Here is an 18,513-nt window from a genome sequence, read left to right as displayed (position 1 = left end):
AATTTTGGAATGTGTGAAGTATATTATTATGTCGGTGCAACTAAAATGTCTTCAGTTTGTTTGATGAACTCTCCCACCTCTGCCTTCTCTCCCAGCAGTTCATCTTTAACCGCTCTCTCTTCTTCTTTAGTCATCCTTTTCTCATGTTTTTTGAAGTACTTCCTTTTCCTGGCTTGGAGGTTGAACCATGTGTAGGCGAAGGCACGGACCTGGGGCAGCAGAGCCTCAATGAACGGATGGAACTCATCCTATGTGACAGACAGAGACACACAATTATCAGTGACCAAAGCAACTTTAAACACGTCCTCAGTTAGCAGTGTACCATCATGATCAGGCAACAACACACCGCAGCTCTGTTTTCACTCACAGACTTTCTGAAATCTTCCACCCTGCTGGGTTTGGTTATCCTGATGTGGGTGTGTTATGAATACTCTCATCTGACTACAACATCCTGTGACTGAAGACTGACTTCAACCAGTCTGGCCCTATGATATAACACTGATGTGAGAGAAGAAGGGAGAGAAGAGGCAGTTTAAACCAAATGTGTTTTAGCTTTTCATCGTCTGATGGTATTATGGCAGCACAGTGGTAATCTGTACACATTTCACTTACTCTCTGTGCACAAAGCAAAGTGTCTTTTTAGGCTGCAAGTGTATTTTGTTCAGATTTACGAATGTACCGTTATGTACAGACACATAACTGAAACATCTAAGAATAATTTGCTCACAGGTCGATGGATTTTGGTGCCTCACAACTGAAAATCTATCTTGCTTAAAAACTAAGATAAATGTTGTTTTTAAGCTGCTGGGGTTTTTTTAATGCCTATTTTTCATTAAAAAATGTTTTAAAAATATTCAGTGACTACATTTTAACAGGTAGTGTATTTAATTATGTCAATGTATTTTGTATTCAATTTAGTCAATGAAATACTGATAAAAACAATTTACCCTTATGTAACGAATTTGGTCATTGGTCATTTAGATGTGAAAGTTTTTTTTTATAGGTTAGTTAAACTGGCATCAAGATTTCTTTTGATGGAGAGACCTCAGAGCAAATTACATTTATACAAAATCACAATATGACAATTCACCCAAAAGTCACACACAGGCACACTAACTAAAACCTCTCAGATTATTTTTGGGTGACATAGTGGTGCAGTGGTTAAAACTGTCGTCTCACAGCAAGAAGGTTCTGGGTTTGACCCTCCCTGGGTCTGGGGCCTTTGTGTGGAGTCTGCATGTTCTCACGCCTGTGTGCGTTTCCTCTGCATGCTCCGGTTTCCTCCACAGACAGGAGGTGAGGTTAACTGCTGACTCTAAATTGGCAACTTAGCACCTCACTGTTCTCTCCATTATTTTATTTCAAACTGCACATGTTGAAGCTCAGAGGATGTGTAACTGTCCAAATACTTATGGTCAGGACTGTACGTCTGATGAGTGCCCTATTTCCAAATAACAACAGATCTGCTTGGCTTGCAGTAACTATATATAGGGTATACAACCCATTTTTAGAATGACCATCATTAGACCACTAACCAGTGGACGAGTGAGCCCCCTCTGTTGGTAACAGCCTCAAATTACTTTAATGCCCCCAAACAGGATTTTCCCTTTATTACTGTTTAATGTGAATGCTCAAGAAAAAAAAATGTTTTTCAAAGTCAGACATTTAATACAATAATGAGCCGATATTCACTGTAAACTGATACAGCTTTAGTTGAGTTCCTTCAGACTGGGATGTGAACGAAGCAGCTCTTTGCAAATGGACAGAGCTGAAGGCCTAAACTTTTTAGACTTGTGTCTTTGCCGATCTCCTGAGATTTTAAGCTGTTTATGATCTCCAGTTGAGAAGAGTGGTTTACTTGGCCACAGTCAGAGAAATTAGAAAGTTTTTTTTTTCCTGAAAGTTAATTTCTGAAAGGTCTCCTGATACACAGAGTTGTGGGCATGCTGGGATTGAGCAGTCTAAGATGGAAGAGGGTTTTCATTTTACAAAATCCTGATGGGAGTGAAATGGCTAACAGTGTGGATAGTTTGATTTTTTTTTTTCCAATAGCAGTGTGTGATTAAAGAATCTGGGGCGATAGTTTCATGTCTGACAATCGCAGTTTGTCCTATGAGGGAACCAGTGCCACTAGATCATCTTTATTGTTTTTAGCAATGGAACAACTTTAAGTGAGGTGCAAACTGTCCCTACCCAATGGATGAACAACCACCTGAAGCCAAATTCACAGAGTGTTAAGTAAAACATCCACCTCTTCTGCATCTACAGAAACAATTACTGTTTTCACGTAAGTTTGTTGTGAAAGGTTAATGGAGATTTATGTTTGGAATTATTGCTCTGGGGTACAGCACTTTGTGGAACTCATTTACTTTTCAAGCAGACTGGCCATTTAGACCAAAGTTAGCTCTCTCCCTTTGCCTTCGGATCCCCCTCTCTCTGTTGAAAATGTTCTCTCTCATCTCATCCACACCCTCCCATAGAGATTCTTCCACACACTGACACATGAAATACGAAACAAACCGGTAAGGAAACTAGAAGCAGGCCTAAATTTCTCACCATGTAATGAGCTTTTTTATTTGTCTGTGTAATAGACAATATAAAGCACAGAGATGGTGACAGTCTATGTTACCATTACACCAAATAACAATTAATCCAGTGAAAACATATAATACACATACTAAAACCAGCTACCAGAAGCTATCTGCCTGTGTCCTCAGCCTCTCTCTGTGGCCACTTACCTTAAATGACAATTTAAGTAAATTTCTATGTTGACAAACGACTCAGCAGCACAGACACATAATTAATTTGCATCTCGGTTAACAAGCCGCATCCTTAAGCTGTAATCAAATCACTATTCTATTTCTGGTTAGTTGCCACAGAAAACCTTATCGTGAGAACAGCTGCACTGTGTGGCTAAAGTGAAACAACTGAAGTGATGAAGGAGAGTGGGAGATGACAGAATGTAAGTAATTCTAAGCAGAGTAACCTAAAATGGCAATGTGTTGGCTTAAAGTTTAGGGGGCAAAGTTAAGAGACAAACATGCATCACCATCACCAACAGCAATAGATGGAGTCCTGACTAAAACAAGCAGAAATACAACTGAATCACCATAAAGGGTGACTGATGAGTGAAAGAGCTGGACGGACCAAGGCACAGACCACAGAGACAAGCAGAGTCCTCAAACCATTTCAGAGACTGTTACAGAACAGTCCAGCAAATTAAAACATGCATATAAAGTGCACTTTGCATACGTTCTTCATTCTGCACCGCAACACTATAACACAAGCCAAAAACACAGTAACAGCAACTCATCACGCAACAATATAATTCGAAACTGGAGTGATGCATGACATCATGATGATATTCACATGTGACAGCCACGGGCTCGACAACTGGGGCCAGATGTATAAAACTCTGTGTAGATTCACATCTAAAACTCTGTGTATGCACAAAGACAGATATATGTAAAGCTGCACATACGCTTAGTTTTATGTATCTGGCCCCAGTTGTGATGTATACATGAGGTGTGTACATCCTCTCAGCACAGTCTTCTTTCTTTAACACCACTGTGTGTGTCTAAAATGGCCTATGCACGGTTTTTGTGTTGTAGTACTTTGCCTGATGTTGAGCCAGGTCTGACGAAAGTGTTACTTCAGTTTATGTTATAGTACAACGCATACTTACAAAGTACATCGAAGAGGTTCCACACAGTTCACCACAGTGTGTTATACAAACAGCACATGGTTCAAAACCCCAGTTCCAACCCCCTCAGTCATCTGCTCAGTCTTAGATATTAATTACAAGTTCTCTTTTCAATCGAGGCGACAGTGTTTGACCTCCAAAAATCTAAAATCCCTCCTCCTAACCCGTAATCCCTCTTTCTTTAGAAACAGCTACATCATTTTTTTTCTCCGTAGTTGTAACAAATTCCCAGGAATGGATGGATGGCATGACAGGCCACTGCTCCCAGCATCACCTCGAAAGGGTCAAAGGCCATCAACTAGGAGTCAGTGGACGGCCAGACATAGATGAAGGGGGACATTCACATCTGACACCAGAGACCACCTCTGAACACACAGAGGAGTTACTATCTCCCCCATATACAACCACCACTGTTACCATGTGACTGAAGCTCCATACTTGAAGGTAACTACATCCTCAGATGTAGTTACCAACAGAGGAACCAACAAAGGAACCAGGGAGCAACGACTGTAGGAGACATGGCTACTTTGGCTACACAGTGTGTAACATGGAGGGTCAGTGTAGCACAGAGAGCTACTAGTCAGAGTTAAATAGCTATGAGAAGTGTGACTGTGTGTGTGTGTCTGATGGTGAATGTTCCTCGAGGTTAATGTTACTGTTTATTTGCCCTAAATATCTCGTTAAGTTCTAAATATAGCACAGTTCTGGGCTTACCCATGTGTTGTGTTTACTGCCACTGCAGAGAAATCAATCTCGTGCATGCACAGCGTCGTTTTTCAGGCTTCATCATTTTAATGCAATGAGCATCTATGTGCCAGAGGCACAAACTGGGACAACAGTCAGCCAGACTAAGGAGCCCCCACACTGTCTGAGAGCTCATCATACGTACCAGACCTCAGAGTCTTGCCTATTACGTCATAATTAGGGAGAGGCAAGAAAATCCAAGCAGAAACCTAAAAGTTAATTATAAACACATAAAAACTAAACACTAAATCACCTGTATTAGCATCACACACTGTAAGCTAACAAGAATATATGTGTACAGCCACCCAAGAAATAACTTGGTGCAGAGTAAAGACAGCTGGATATGGTGCCTATATGCAGCCCGCATGCATAGAGGCACCATATCCCCATAGACCACCAGTATATGAGAGACGTCTGTAAAACTGTTGACAGGAAACATCAAGGTCAATCATGACTCTTTGTATTGTGAATTTTTAATCCATGGAGGAAGAAGAAACTGTGATTCTGTGTGCAGTGCAAAAAAAAAGAAATCACTGTGGGATTCCTCTTTAAATTACATAATAACTGAATCACCTCCACAACAACTGAGCAGACTCCAACCACTGTTGACGGCCATGAGATGTGTGCTAAGAATTTCTTGTCAAATATAATTTTTCTGACCTTAGCTGTGCTGTAGTTGTCTTCTCCTTGAATTTCTAGTTTTCAGATTGGGGAGGAAGCCTGTCTAGCTTCTTGCCGGTTCAGTCAGTGGTAGTATCTGTCTATGGTAGTTGTCTTAATTCTTGTCTTTCACTATCCTCTGCATTCTCTGTTGCAGTTCCAGCCAACTTGCATCTCTGAAGCCTGAAATCAGTTGTGTATTTAATGATTACTGACATGACATAAACAGTTCATTAGTTATTAATTACTATTACATACAGGAAAACAAAATGTTCATGTTTTTTTTCTGTTGCTTTTTCTCTGAAGTCTGTGAAGCAGGACAGGGAATTATCTGGTTTTCTAATACACTCATTCAGGAAATACAGATATAAGTCTGTGCAGCCACAAAGTATCTGTTACCACATCAATCAAACATCAGCATCAAACATGCTTTCAGTCTGCTGTGAAACATAAAACATGGTATGAAACAACTGAGGAATCAACTGCTTAACCAGCCTCTGAAACATTTTCAAAGCAACAAAGGCAGAATGGAACAGCTGCATTCGGTGAGTGAATCAGGAATCACGTTGGGTATTGGATTTTTATCGATTCACACATGCACTCCAACATTTTTTTGAAGTTTTAAAAATACTCAGAATCAACCAGATTTAGTTTTCATCATATCTAAGGTACACTGACATAGATGTGAGTGTATTTTATTTCTAATCTGGTGGGGTGTTGTTTCGTTTTATTTGCTGTGACATTTGTTTGTGTAGTGAGACTGAGCCTGCACAGTGCTGCAGAGAAAACTCACTCCATACATCATGTGTGCAAGCAGCTTGTTACGATCCATGGGACCAACCTAACCAAACCGTGACCATGTCATAACCGATGACAGAGGTCCAATACGACGCCTCGGGTACACTCCTCGTGCTCATTACTGTAAACGTGATGATGAAGGGCTGAAATGCCTGCTACCATAGGAGCTCTATTTTTACGCTCCTATCGGTCATATCAGGGGGGTGGAGACAAAAACGACCTATATGGTCATTCAGGCTGGAGAACTTGTTGAGTGTGCTAGCCCGAAATACTGGATTACTGGAAAACTGGACTCAATAAATCTCTGCTTTTCATGCCATGTCAACATAATGTGAATACACACAGTATGTGACCAGTTTATCATGGCAAATCACAAACATCTGTGACTTTATTGTTTAAGTGTATTGTTGCTTTGCACACTTGCCGCCAAGACACAGCAGATAAAAAGTGATTCTGCACAACATCACAGCAAAAGGGGGGGGGGCTTCCACCTGAGCTCCAGCAGTAAGATTTTGTAGTATAATATGAAGAAGTAAAACAAAGCTAAACTGCCATAAATAATGCAGCTGTGCCAACTGCTAGTTACAGATCTAATAATACCACTGGAAGACAAAGAGCCAGAGACAGTGAATGAGCTGTGGGATGGATAACCTCTGTTAAATACAGCTAAGTAAGCCACATGCAGCACTCTGCTGTTAGTACAGTTATGTTAAAGCAGGTAACCTCTATTTTACATCTGACTAATAGTGTGTGTACTCACTACAATGTCTGTTACTTTGACTTAAATGGTGCATCACAACTGAGAGCACATCAGACCTACTCATGCAGACACCTACAGTTCCCTAACATGGCGTACATCCTCTGGCCTCATCGGGCGGGCTGCCAGCCATCAGTGCCTGCATGCTGTAATAAATACCTGCTTTCCTCCCCTGACGTACAGCGCATCAACACAAGGAGTCTTAACACAAAGAAATTGTCTACTCATTTCTAATGTTTGTATACAAAAATCAACTATTTTTTTCATGTAAATCACTAAAGCAAAATGTCCATATCAGTGAAGTGTTAACAAAGTGTGATTTATTGTAGTCTTATAATGTGGAATGATCTTTGTAATATATTAACAAGTTTAAACAGTTAAATGTCCTCGTCAGTCCTAACTCCACTGTGTGCACTGCGACCTACAGTTGGTTGCATCATGTTATGGTCGAAGCTTCATAACTGACACACACACAGTGCTATTTCAGTGCTCAGTGCTAAATTTCAGAGCCCCTCCATCCTCAGTGTATTACATTTATTACGTTACAAGTCTTCAGTGATTTCCAATTAGTTATACTGAAAGGTTTCAGAGCTTTTGAAAGTGGGAGGTGATCAGTGAATGAAAGTGAAAAAATGCTACAGCAGTTATTACATCAGTTATCAAAAGGAGATCACAGAGAATAGGCTATGTTTCTGTGATGTGGTTGCAGAGACCCTGCATTCACACCAAAGAATGGGACGTTTTCCGGATCACTGCTATGAACAGCACAGTTTCAGACACTGAGTACGTTTTGGGATACAAAAGCAAATGTTCCGCAGGTGACTGTACGGACTTATCCCAGGAGTGGTGGGTTACAGAGAGGTCTGCTCGGCGCTGAGAGCTGACAGCAGCCGTCCACTCCAGAGACCCAGACGAGTGCAGGAAAGTCCGTTATGAACTCAGAAAGACAATAAAAACAGCCAAGAGACAATACAGGGAAAAGGTGGAGTCATGTTACAGTGGCTCCAACACCAGTTACATGTGGAGTGGGCTACGAAGACCACTTTCTCGATGTCCCCAAGAAATGTGTGCTCAGCCAACTGCTGTTCTCCCTGTTCACCCACGACTGCACAGCCAGACATAGCTCCACCACCGTCATTAAGTTTGCTGACACCACCACCATCATCGGCAGATCATCACAGATGGAGACAAGTCTGCAGACAGAGCACAGGTGAGAGCACTGACATCGTGGTGTCGGGAGAACAACTTTCTGCTCGGCATCAGCAAAACCAACGAGCTGATCGTGGACTACAGGAGGATGCAGAAATTGCTGGGGATTAAGTTCAGCAAGGATCTGAGCTGGGCACAGCAAGTGTGGCCATGAACGCAGCAAGACAGTGGCACTCCTCCCCTCAACAGTTGAGGAGGCTCGGGATGGACTCCCGGATACTCACCAACTTCTACAGGTGTACAATCAGCAGTCTAAGACAGCTGCTCCACTCTCGACCACCACGCTCTGCAGAGGGTGGTCAGGTCAGCACAACGCATCACCAGGACTGAGCATCCAGACCCAAACCAGGTTCTGATTCAGATCTGACTACCGAACTGCTGATAGTTACATTTGCATACACACCATGAGCACTGAACACACTGCAGTAACACAATGGCAAACACATACCACTATGATGAGACTCTTGACTCTTATCATATTTTATTTTTCTTTAGGTCGATACTACATTATTTATATCACACCACTTTTTGTACTTCAGTCTTTTGTAATTACTGTTTAAATACTGTTTATTTTATTCACCGACTGTCCTTGTTAATTGAATGGCTTGCATAAAAGCCATGTGATTAGCTGAGCATCTGTGAGCTCCCTCCCAGGATGGTCTGGTCTTTTGGCGCTGACTTTGTTTTGATTTTTTTCCAGACCATTTACCCTGTTAACCTGTCAGATACCCTAAAACACAGAGCTAAAAGGGCACATTCAAATATCTGAAGGGTCTGTGTTGAGAGAGTGAAGCAATTATTTCAAACATTCAAATCCCTACTGTTCTATTTCTAATTTTTAAAACCATAGTTTGTCCTTTAAAAACAAACATTCGGGTGTTTTTCTCTCTTCCTGTTCTTACTTTTTCAATTATTTCCACACATGTGCTTGACATGAATACAGGGAAATGTCATTCCTCATGGACCTCAGTGCAACATAAATTAGAAATACAAACACCACAGAATCATAAGGCTAAGAGTGAGCACTCTTACATTAGAAGCAACTACCTAGATGTAAACAAGGTCCACTGTATTTTAAATTTGCATGACTGAGGTCACCAGCGATGATGAAAAATCTACTGGGGTGACCTGTTTGCTCATCAATGATGCCGCTGTACATCTTTCACAGGCAGACAGCTACAATAACAACAGCAGTGAGCTCCCTCTACAGACTGTATGACTGGCACCACTGTAAACTTCACCAGAGGAGAACAGCTGTTGGACACAACCACAGTACTCAAGCACATTTCCTTGTGGATATAAACACACAGTCCTACTACACAGCAATGATTCCCTGTCAGCTCAGCAAGTTAGTCCATCCAGCTCAATGGCTTCGTCCAGAGTGTTGCTGTGCAGGTTCAATGGGAATGGGGATGCAACAGTTATTCATTTCATGATGAATAGTCCATCATATTCTCTCTGCCACAAGATCACAAGATCCTGATGGCTGTAGCTGAGTTTTTGATAAAAGCACTAAAATATTTGGTCTGTATCTGCACATGGCATGGCAACCAAAAAATAAATAAATAAATAAAAGATATAATGCCCTACCCACCCTTTCATCATTGTTGCACACAACAAACCAACATCCCTGACCCCCAATACCTGCCGTTCTGCAGCAAAAATAACTTATATAAATAATAACATATTTGACTGCATTGTACAAAGTTGTGTCAGTGAGGACTGACAGTGAAATTAGCCACTTTTTCCACTCGCAGGGAAACAATCAGATTCAACAGCATGTAAACACCAGTCATCCATCCATCCAACACTGCTGCACCACGTTTCCAGGCAGCTACCAAGTGCCACACTGAGGTTGTCTTTACGTTATACAGGATCTGATATTTATTGATCATATAGTCTGCCACACATTAGAACAACAAACCAGCCATAAATATAAACACAGACTGAGCTCGCTCACGTTACACCAGCTGATTTTTACCTTCCTTCCTTCTTCACGTGTCCCCAGGGCTGGCCTTAGGCATAGGCCACCTAGGCGTTCCCCGAGGGCACCACCAGGTGGAGGGGTGCCACAAAAGAGGAAGAAATGTTTTTGTAAAAGTCCGTCACTGACATCCAGTGTACTCCTTCCATAGTTACCCACTCACATAACCTGTTGTTGATACACTTCTCTGGCCACGCACAGCTCACACAGCTATGTAAGAATCACGTAAGAGTAACCAGGTCACTTATGCTGCATGCAAACACTATAATATGATCCACCAGGATTAATCATAATCCAGTTACGGACAATAGTGTATGTGCACAGGTGTGTCCTTTAGTCAGTCATGTAGTCATGTAGAGTCATGTAGCCAGTGAGTCGCTAGGTTTAATACACATATATTATCAGAGTACCCTGAAAATAACATGATATCATTGAAGTCGTGAGGCAGGCAAATCCAGGTATTTAGATATAGGCAGCCTATCAGCTATAAATCCAGATGTTTGCTCATGGAATGACAGCTGTCAAAACTGCCCCACTGTGCTCCATTAAAACGCTAAAGAAGAAAAAAAATTACATAAAAATAGCAGTTAGTTTCAGTTTCAGTTATATAACAGCAGCAGTGAACAAAGCAGGCAGCTGTTTTGCATCTGTTTCAATCATCTTTGGCAGGTGAACACACCTTTGTGTAGTGCTGCTGTTAGTCTGGCATTTTGCTCATGCTGAGGTTAATGAGTGTCTGTTTATATCCTGTCCAGACCTTTCTGATATGACAGATTCACACCGACGTACTCCCTCTCTCTTGGTGTAGGCCTAAAGTATGTAATGAAAGCTGTATAATTAAGGAAGAAAATAAAATGCAAATATTGTAAATGTCATGTGAATAATCAGGTTATGTTGTATATTATGCCCTGGACTGTGTTAACACCAGGACTAGTGTGCACGTAAGGCCCCTAATTTATTGATGATATTGATGGCATGACATAGAATAGACAGTGAATAAAGTTACATTTTATAATAATACAGTTTTATCAAATTATTAAACTTAAAATATGCAAATGAAAAAAAATCCACCAGGGACGCCAGGGGACGTCTCGTCTAAGGCACCAAAATGTCCAGTAATGTCCCTGTACGTCCCAACATGACAGTGAGCACTGTGCTTCACAGTGTGAGTGTCCAGTGCTTTAAAACTCACTGGATCAGATCAAATAATTCGGTGTGCACGGAAAAAAACTAGCTTACAAGTCTACTAGCTTACTGATTCATTCACTTCCATTCTGCCCACTGATAGTGTTTTTATGGAAAAACACCTGGAGCCCAGTTGGCTCACTGTCCGGTTCAGTGTAACATCCAGCTTGGCCCTCACAACACAGACCCAATTCAGTTGCCAACAATGGCGGCTCACTAGAGGGCACAAACACGCTGCTCTTCCACTTTCAGTCGGCCTCTGCGGTGAAAAAGCTTCAGTCTGTAGTAAAACTTTAACTTCAGCTTTGACTTGTCTGCAGCAGTCACTGTTCTAGTGGAGCTGTTAATGCGGGAGCATTAAATGCTAATGCAAATCAAGCATTTCCTGTTGCTGCTCCTTCACATTACAAGCATTCCATTGTCAAACAGCGGGGCCTTGTTCAGACCGGGCATTAACATGCATCTCCAGGGATCCAATCACAAGTGGACACCTTAGTACAGGTGTGTATTCACCCAAGATGCACTGAGGATGCATTTGAGATCTGATCATTCGGACAACATTTGGAGGTTGTCTGGGCTGCATGTGCGCACATTCTTTTAAGAGTGGGAACACAAATGTGTCCTGGGCCACACTGAAGGACTCAACTGACTCCACTAAGTTCTTCAATATACATACTCAAAATAGATAGTTATTACAGAGCATCTTCTGCATACGTGGAAGTACGTATTCATTCTGGCTTTATCTATGATAAAGATATATTATGAGTGCGTCAAACAACTTGCGCGATCTGGTTTCCCTGGAACACTCCAAGGACAAGACCACGTCTGGATTGCTTTGATTTCTTCTTCTTCTTTTAATTTCCAGCATATTAGGCACAGGAAGTACATTACTGCCTCCCGCCACTTAAAAACAACAACACATTTGGTCTTTGCAAACAGAATTGATGTATATGTTTATTTGCGTATACAGAAGGGAAGTGAGATTCGATCACAAGTGGTCACTGGAGACGCATGTTAAAGCCAGGTTTGAAGAGGGCCTGTGTGGCTGTGAGTGTGAAATAGCCACAGGAAGTGTAATCTATTTGTCACCAACATTAGCCTCGCTATAGTTTGGGAAAAGAAAATACTCCTATTCGGAGTACTTTTTGTAGGTGTCTTGGTTTTAATGATGGCAGAGGAGGAATGTTAGGAGAAGAAACAAACACAATGAGACTGATTTATACTTTGATGGAAAACAAATTGCTCAGTGCATCCAGCAGCACGAGGTCAGGTTTCACTCAGTGCAGGTATCCCAGTCATATGAAAAGTCAGTAGCTATTTTATACCAGGCGTGCTCGAATCAGCCCCTCACTAAAATACACCCATTCATGAAACTGTTGTCAATAAAACGGATTTCTGGTAATTACACTGCCAGGAGTGACTTTGGTTTTATTCCACATCAGCAAAACTCAGCAACATAATGTGTTTGATCTCCCCTCAGAATACAGAGTGGGTGGGGGAGGGGCAATACAAGCAGATGAGCACGCTGTTAAAAAGCATCCCCAGTGGAGCTGCGGCAGTGGAGAAATGGTTCCGCACAAGAAAATAAAAAGAGCGGCCTGAAATACGGTGCTAAGTGGGGTGGCCAGACTGTAACCAGGGGTGAACACAGCCCCAGTCCACCTCTGACTCTGCCATTGTCAGTTCACTGTGGACCCTGTTACCTCCAAGTTCCCACTTTGATCAGTGCAAACAGCAGAACACAATGGCAGCTATGTCTACATGCTGAGGTTATTTCATAGAAACTTAACTTTAAAAATGGTAGCACAATAATGGTAGCACAATATAGCCTCAAAACTTGATTTGCCACGCTGGTAGACCAGCCTTCATAGTAGTAGTACTTTTAATAGTAGCAGGGTGTAATTAAAGGTGTAGATGTAGCAACAGTACTAGTAATACACTTTGAAGCAAAAGAAACATCAGTTATAGCAGAGCTTAATACTAGTGCAACTGCAATACTACTTTAACAGCACAAATAGAAGCTGTAGCAGTACTATTGATAAAAGCAATAGCAGCAGCTGCGGTAATAATAGTAATACTAACAGGGGTTGGCAGAGTCGAGGGATGTTCTGAAATTGTGCCCAGGAGAAGTTATAAGTAAATGTAGTAGCAGTATTGCCAGTAGTACTAGCAATAACAGTGCCAGCAGCCATGATAGGTTGCAATATCAACAGCAGTGTGTTGAACTGTAGCTGTATGGGTTAAAAAAAAAAAAAAGTCCTGAGCAGAGTGAGTTCTGGGGAGAAACCTGATATATTTGAATGTTTTGTCATTTACTGGCATGACAGTGGTGAGCTTCATGAACAGCTTCATGTTAGAATAATGGTAATGGCCATCAAAACTCAGCACCAGTTTAAGTTTACTGATCCTCACACTGTACTCCCCCTCCTCTCACTCTCATATCTCACATACTAAACACTTGCCCCACTTTCATTAATCTGCAGTTATGGAATTCAGATCTGCAGGGGCACAGGCAGCTATGTGCGTGTATTCAAACTTTCTTTAGTATCTGCAGATCGACATAAAAAAAAAATCTTTTCCAACACACGTGTACACAAACACACACAAAGCATACTTGTAAGCACTGACAAACATGAAGGCTTTCAAACACTCCTCTCAGCATGTTCCAGCTAATAACCACATGTTAATTCAAGTCCCTGTTCAACAGGCCTGGTGCAGGCAGTGTGATTCAGCTCTCCACCCCTTCACTTTGTGTACCTGCTCCTGATATTAATCTGTGATTCATATCACTGCCTGTCCTATTCTGCACAATGACACCAACTGAGAGTAAGAATAGCTGAAACTGTCAAAAAATGAGGACGTGTGTCACTGGATTGTTTTCCTTCATGCACACTCAGCATTATCAAATCAACACAGTAACATGGATAATTAGTTAACTACATGATAGCTTCATTCCCCTGTAGGGCAGGCTCTCCTCTAACAACAGTGACCAAGAGGCACAGGGAAGCACAGTGCAGTTTTACCTGAGACAGAGAGAGAGGAGAAAACATCATTTTGATGAGGAGGAGCTGAATCAGACCAGGCTCTGCGTTAACATAAACATCCCAGGGCTGAAAATGTTCATTTCCATGGCGTCGTCATTTCTTGTTGCACATTTCTGGCAGCTCTTCCCCGCTCGTTCAGTTTAGAAGTGGTACCTCCGGGTTATAGAAAACGCTGCATTTCCTGGGCTGTTAAACTGAGTGTATGTGTGTGTGTGGGGTTTTTTTTTTTTTTTTTTTTTTTTTAAAGAATCCAGATATGAGCGAGCTCTGGTCGCCTCGGATGACTCTGCCGCGTTAACTCCAGAAATGATGACACGCCAGAAAAGTTGAGGCCCCGGAAAAATGCCCCGCAGGGAGAAAAACAGAGAGAAAGTTCGGAATAATCATTCTTAGGAGAATATGGCCGGAGGTGTAACGGAGCACGGGGGCTGTGTCATTTAGAGAGGGAAGGAGATGAGGGGGCGAAGAATAAAAGAAAAACTGAAATGACGTTATGAATTCAGCCCATCCCAAACGACGGGCTTAAAGCCGCAGCAGCTGCTGCTGCACTCTGCCTCTCCACACCGGCCTCACAGCACACTGAGGAGCTCATCTCACGATCGGCTTTACATTCTCCACACAGCAGTAACGCCTATATGCCTATGTGCTCTAATCAACATCGTCTTAACACACAGTGTTCACAGTCCTGATTTGGTGAGAAGCCAAACAAACACAGTCTGCACAGAGCATGGTCACACGTGTTGTCGAAAAATACAGATCCACCTTCCGTTTCTGAACACATCCCCATAAACAAAGCCGCACAGTATGTCCACCTTCAGACACACTGTGGCCGTTATTCCCACACTGCTGTTCACACAGCGTTTGAGGATGTGCTTCAAAAAAAAAAAAAAAAAAAAAAAAGTTGTGTAATGTAACTACGCACAAAAAGATTTCAGATACTTTACTGGAGTTATTTCCATGTTACGCTGCTTTATACTTCACTGCAGTTTACATGGAGATATACTTTTTACTCGACATTGTTTTGAAATTGGCTGGAAATGAAGATTTTACATATAAAAATCTGATCAGCTTATAAAATATGAAGAACTTAAAATACTTAAAATAAGCAATACCTCGACAAACTAGCACAACAAAATGCTACCTACACATTTATGCATCTGTCATATAATAATCCAATAATATAACTGCATAACATTCAGAGTATACATTTTGCTCTTTACTTTTATTACTGTAAATTTTGCTAATGTGTCTAAAATGCACTCACATTGTGTACTTTTACTTGCGCAACATCAATACAGGACCTTTACATGTAACAGGGGTATTTTTACAGTATAAAATATCTGAATCTTTCCTCCACTACTGCTAAAAGCAGATCATTTGTTTTAATATTAAATCAGATCAAACTTAATTATCATACACAGTAAGTACCATTACAGTGAAATGCAGTTTAGTATCTGACACTACAAACATTAGCAAAGTGCACAGGTTAAAAATATATTAATATTAAGAAATCTATAGAATGGACAATTAAAGTTACTGGGATAATACATGAAAAAGGGATGTGACTGTGACATTTACAAAACAAACTATGAACAAATATCTACAATATCTACAAATATTTGGACAAATATCTGATGCAATGTCCCCATTGTGGGACTAATAAAGGTGTATCTTATCTATGAAAATGTACCACACAAGGAATACAAGTGATATTAAAGGCAGAGCCAATAAACAGAGGCTACTTTGTCAATCATTTGCATTTTGACCTCATTAAGCAGCATGAAGCCTGTTTTATTATCATATAAATTAGGTTATTAAATCATTATTATCACTGATCCATCTACAGTAGCTTACATGTGAACAGTCTCAGTACTAAGGCTGATGAAAGTGCAGCTAATTTATCTGCTTCATGTGCTGTTGGGTAGTTTAAACTATTTTGACATTGCTGTCTTTCAGACCCTGTTGCTGAACTACAGACCTCATTAACTGACCATGGCTATAATTCTACCACTGGCTTTTTATAGCAGGCTGTGTGGGTATTCATACACTGGTAGGTAGTACAGTAAGTATTTTATTTTCAGCTAGAAAATATGTAGGCTTATTCTTAAAAATGGGGGGAAAGTTTGGCCCAAATGTTCATTTAAGGTTCTGTTTTTTCTTCTTCTTTCTTTTTTGCTTGAGAATGAGACTAGCATGATCCTTAAACTGCAACAACATAAATAAATAAATACTGTCACATCAGCACATCCAAGAGCAGCCTAATTTCACTTCAGCTTTGTGGGTATTGTGAGCTGTGTTCAGGAGGATTTAGCCACAGCAATTAATTAAATAGCCTACAGCCTATTCTCAAGTTTAATCTGTGTCACGTATCAGAGCTGATGGTGATGGACGCGCAATATTTGACTGCTTTCTTCTCTATTGTGGCATCTGAGCTGTTGTCAAGTGGCTCACTTCCCAACATGAACTCAAACCTTCCACTGAGTGTTTCCAGCAGGACTGCGGGTACAGGAGGACTGCCTCCGCCAGCTGCAACTCTGTGTTCATCACGGCGGCTCTCTGCCCCAGCTGTATGCCGGGACAGGAGGCCCTCTGTCGGCCTGTCATTCTAACTCAGCCCGCTGGCTTTAACTGCGGCCATTTTCTGCTGACTAACACACACACAGGGACACGCACGCACGTACACACTCACTCTCACACACACGCACACAAACCGGGAGAAGGAGGCTTAAGCTGAACTTCAAGTTGGCCTGCCGCCGTCCCGCGTGACGAACAGAGCGGGGCAGCCGGGCCTGCTGCTGCACGCTCTTTTACTAAATTCCCAAACTCAACAACTATCATCCGCCGCTTCACGCGCTGATTTACACACACCAATCGCATGTTGTCTTCTTGCTCGCGCGCCACCAGGGGTCGGAAACCACATTTGCCGGTGGGATAAAGCCTGTGTAACGCCAATATGTCCCGTTCTCCGGTACGGAGGCAACGTTGCTCCAAATTCCATTGAAAACTGTGGGAGTCTAAGTTGACTACTGACTTTTATGACCAACATATATGTCGTCTTGCATGTCACGCAAAATATTCTCATGTTTGACGGCCTTTTGGCAAATTCGGCACAAATAACATTTTCAAAAAGACCTTCATGACAACAAAATATCAAGTCTAATAATCGTTTCACACTGCTGGCTTCCGCCCTGCACGGTGTTGGACGGAAGACGCCAATTGAACGAGCGGTCGAACCGATTTTAAAAGTTAAGATTTTCTTAAAGTGCGGGCTGTTTTGCGTGTCTTGTCAGCGCCGAATTTAAGGGTACATCCTGACAATTCAACATTGTTTTCGAGTCGTGTTGTGCCAGGTGTACGTGTTTGCCGGCGTGCAAGGTGAAATTTTATTTGCCAGATTTTTGAATGAAATTTAGTGACAGATTCTCTCCGTAGGGAAACGTCACGTATCGGACTATAATGTTGGGACGCGTCTACAAAGTAAAAGACGCAGACAAAATAAATAGCGAAAACGGGCTAGCTGACATTTAGAGAGAGGGATGCAACTACCGCCGCTTTCTGTTCCACTTTCAGCTGCGTAGATAATGTTATTCATTCAACTCCTCGCATTGCGTCTTTTTTTGGAAAACACGAAACAGCACACCAATAGGAAGGTACACTCTACTACATTATTGTACCGGAACAGGTTTTGTCCTACCATTTCGAAGCAGAGCCGCCACCGTTAAAGCTGATCTCAACGCCTGCCCATCTTGCGCTGTCGGTCGTTATCATTCCATAGACTATTCATTTCTGTCATCGTGCGCGTGCCAGCTGGAGTAAATCCGCGGTGCTCGAGACCAGGAACGTCCCGCGTCAGGCTTTGGGCTCCACGGCAGTTACACCCCCCCCCCCCCCCCCCCCACCCCGGGAGGCTGCGGCAGAATACAATGGTGCTACATTCACCTTCTACCTCTCGCCTTTACAGCTTTCTCTCTATTTGTTCTCCTTTTACACCGTCAGCCTATTCTGTTTTATCTCTCCTTATGTCCTTTCATGTATTTTTCACTTCTTCCTCTCTCACTCCATTACTCTGTCCTCCTCACTGTCTCCACTCTTCCCCCACGCTTTCATCAGTTTCTTTCCCTCTTCCTTTACTATAACTTTTGTTTTTCTGTGTTTTCTTTATTATAGGCACATACATTTAAAGGACCCTTCCCAGTCTAGATTCTCAGTGTGTTGACCGGGGGCCTTGATTTAAGGTGTCAGATTGTGATGCAGTGTCCAGCTGGGTTCAGCTCTGACCCTGACCTAAATTCACTTCCTGCCAAATACTTCAGCGTTCACTGCTGCTCTTTTTTCTCCTGGAAATAAGTGTATTAAAGCATTGCTCTCTCTGATTAGTCACTGATAGCCTAAATAAACTCATACGGGAATATGGAGTTCTTTATTCCTT

At 41.9% G+C, this 18,513-nt stretch overlaps 1 protein-coding gene across 4 annotated transcripts in view; it reads right to left on the bottom strand.

The window, feature by feature from the left end:
- The window catches only part of nfic (nuclear factor I/C), a 40,692-nt gene extending 22,792 nt beyond the window's left edge, over window positions 1-17,900 (bottom strand). For 3 of the 4 annotated variants that reach the window (XM_041040052.1, XM_041040051.1, XM_041040050.1), the window contains exons 1-2: window positions 14,064-14,555; window positions 78-248 (exon numbers count right to left, since the gene is read on the bottom strand). In XM_041040052.1, coding sequence (XP_040895986.1) covers window positions 78-248; window positions 14,064-14,093 — 201 coding nt within the window. In that variant the 5' untranslated portion in view covers window positions 14,094-14,555. Of the gene's footprint in view, window positions 1-77; window positions 249-14,063; window positions 14,556-17,778 lie in introns of those variants that run through there. The other variant, XM_041040053.1, reaches the window with a different exon arrangement.
- Between the last annotated feature and the right edge of the window lie 613 nt (window positions 17,901-18,513).

Source organism: Toxotes jaculatrix, chromosome 6, assembly GCF_017976425.1.
Source record: "Toxotes jaculatrix isolate fToxJac2 chromosome 6, fToxJac2.pri, whole genome shotgun sequence".
Lineage (NCBI taxonomy): Eukaryota > Metazoa > Chordata > Actinopteri > Toxotidae > Toxotes > Toxotes jaculatrix.
This window is presented reverse-complemented; position numbering and strand designations above follow the sequence as displayed.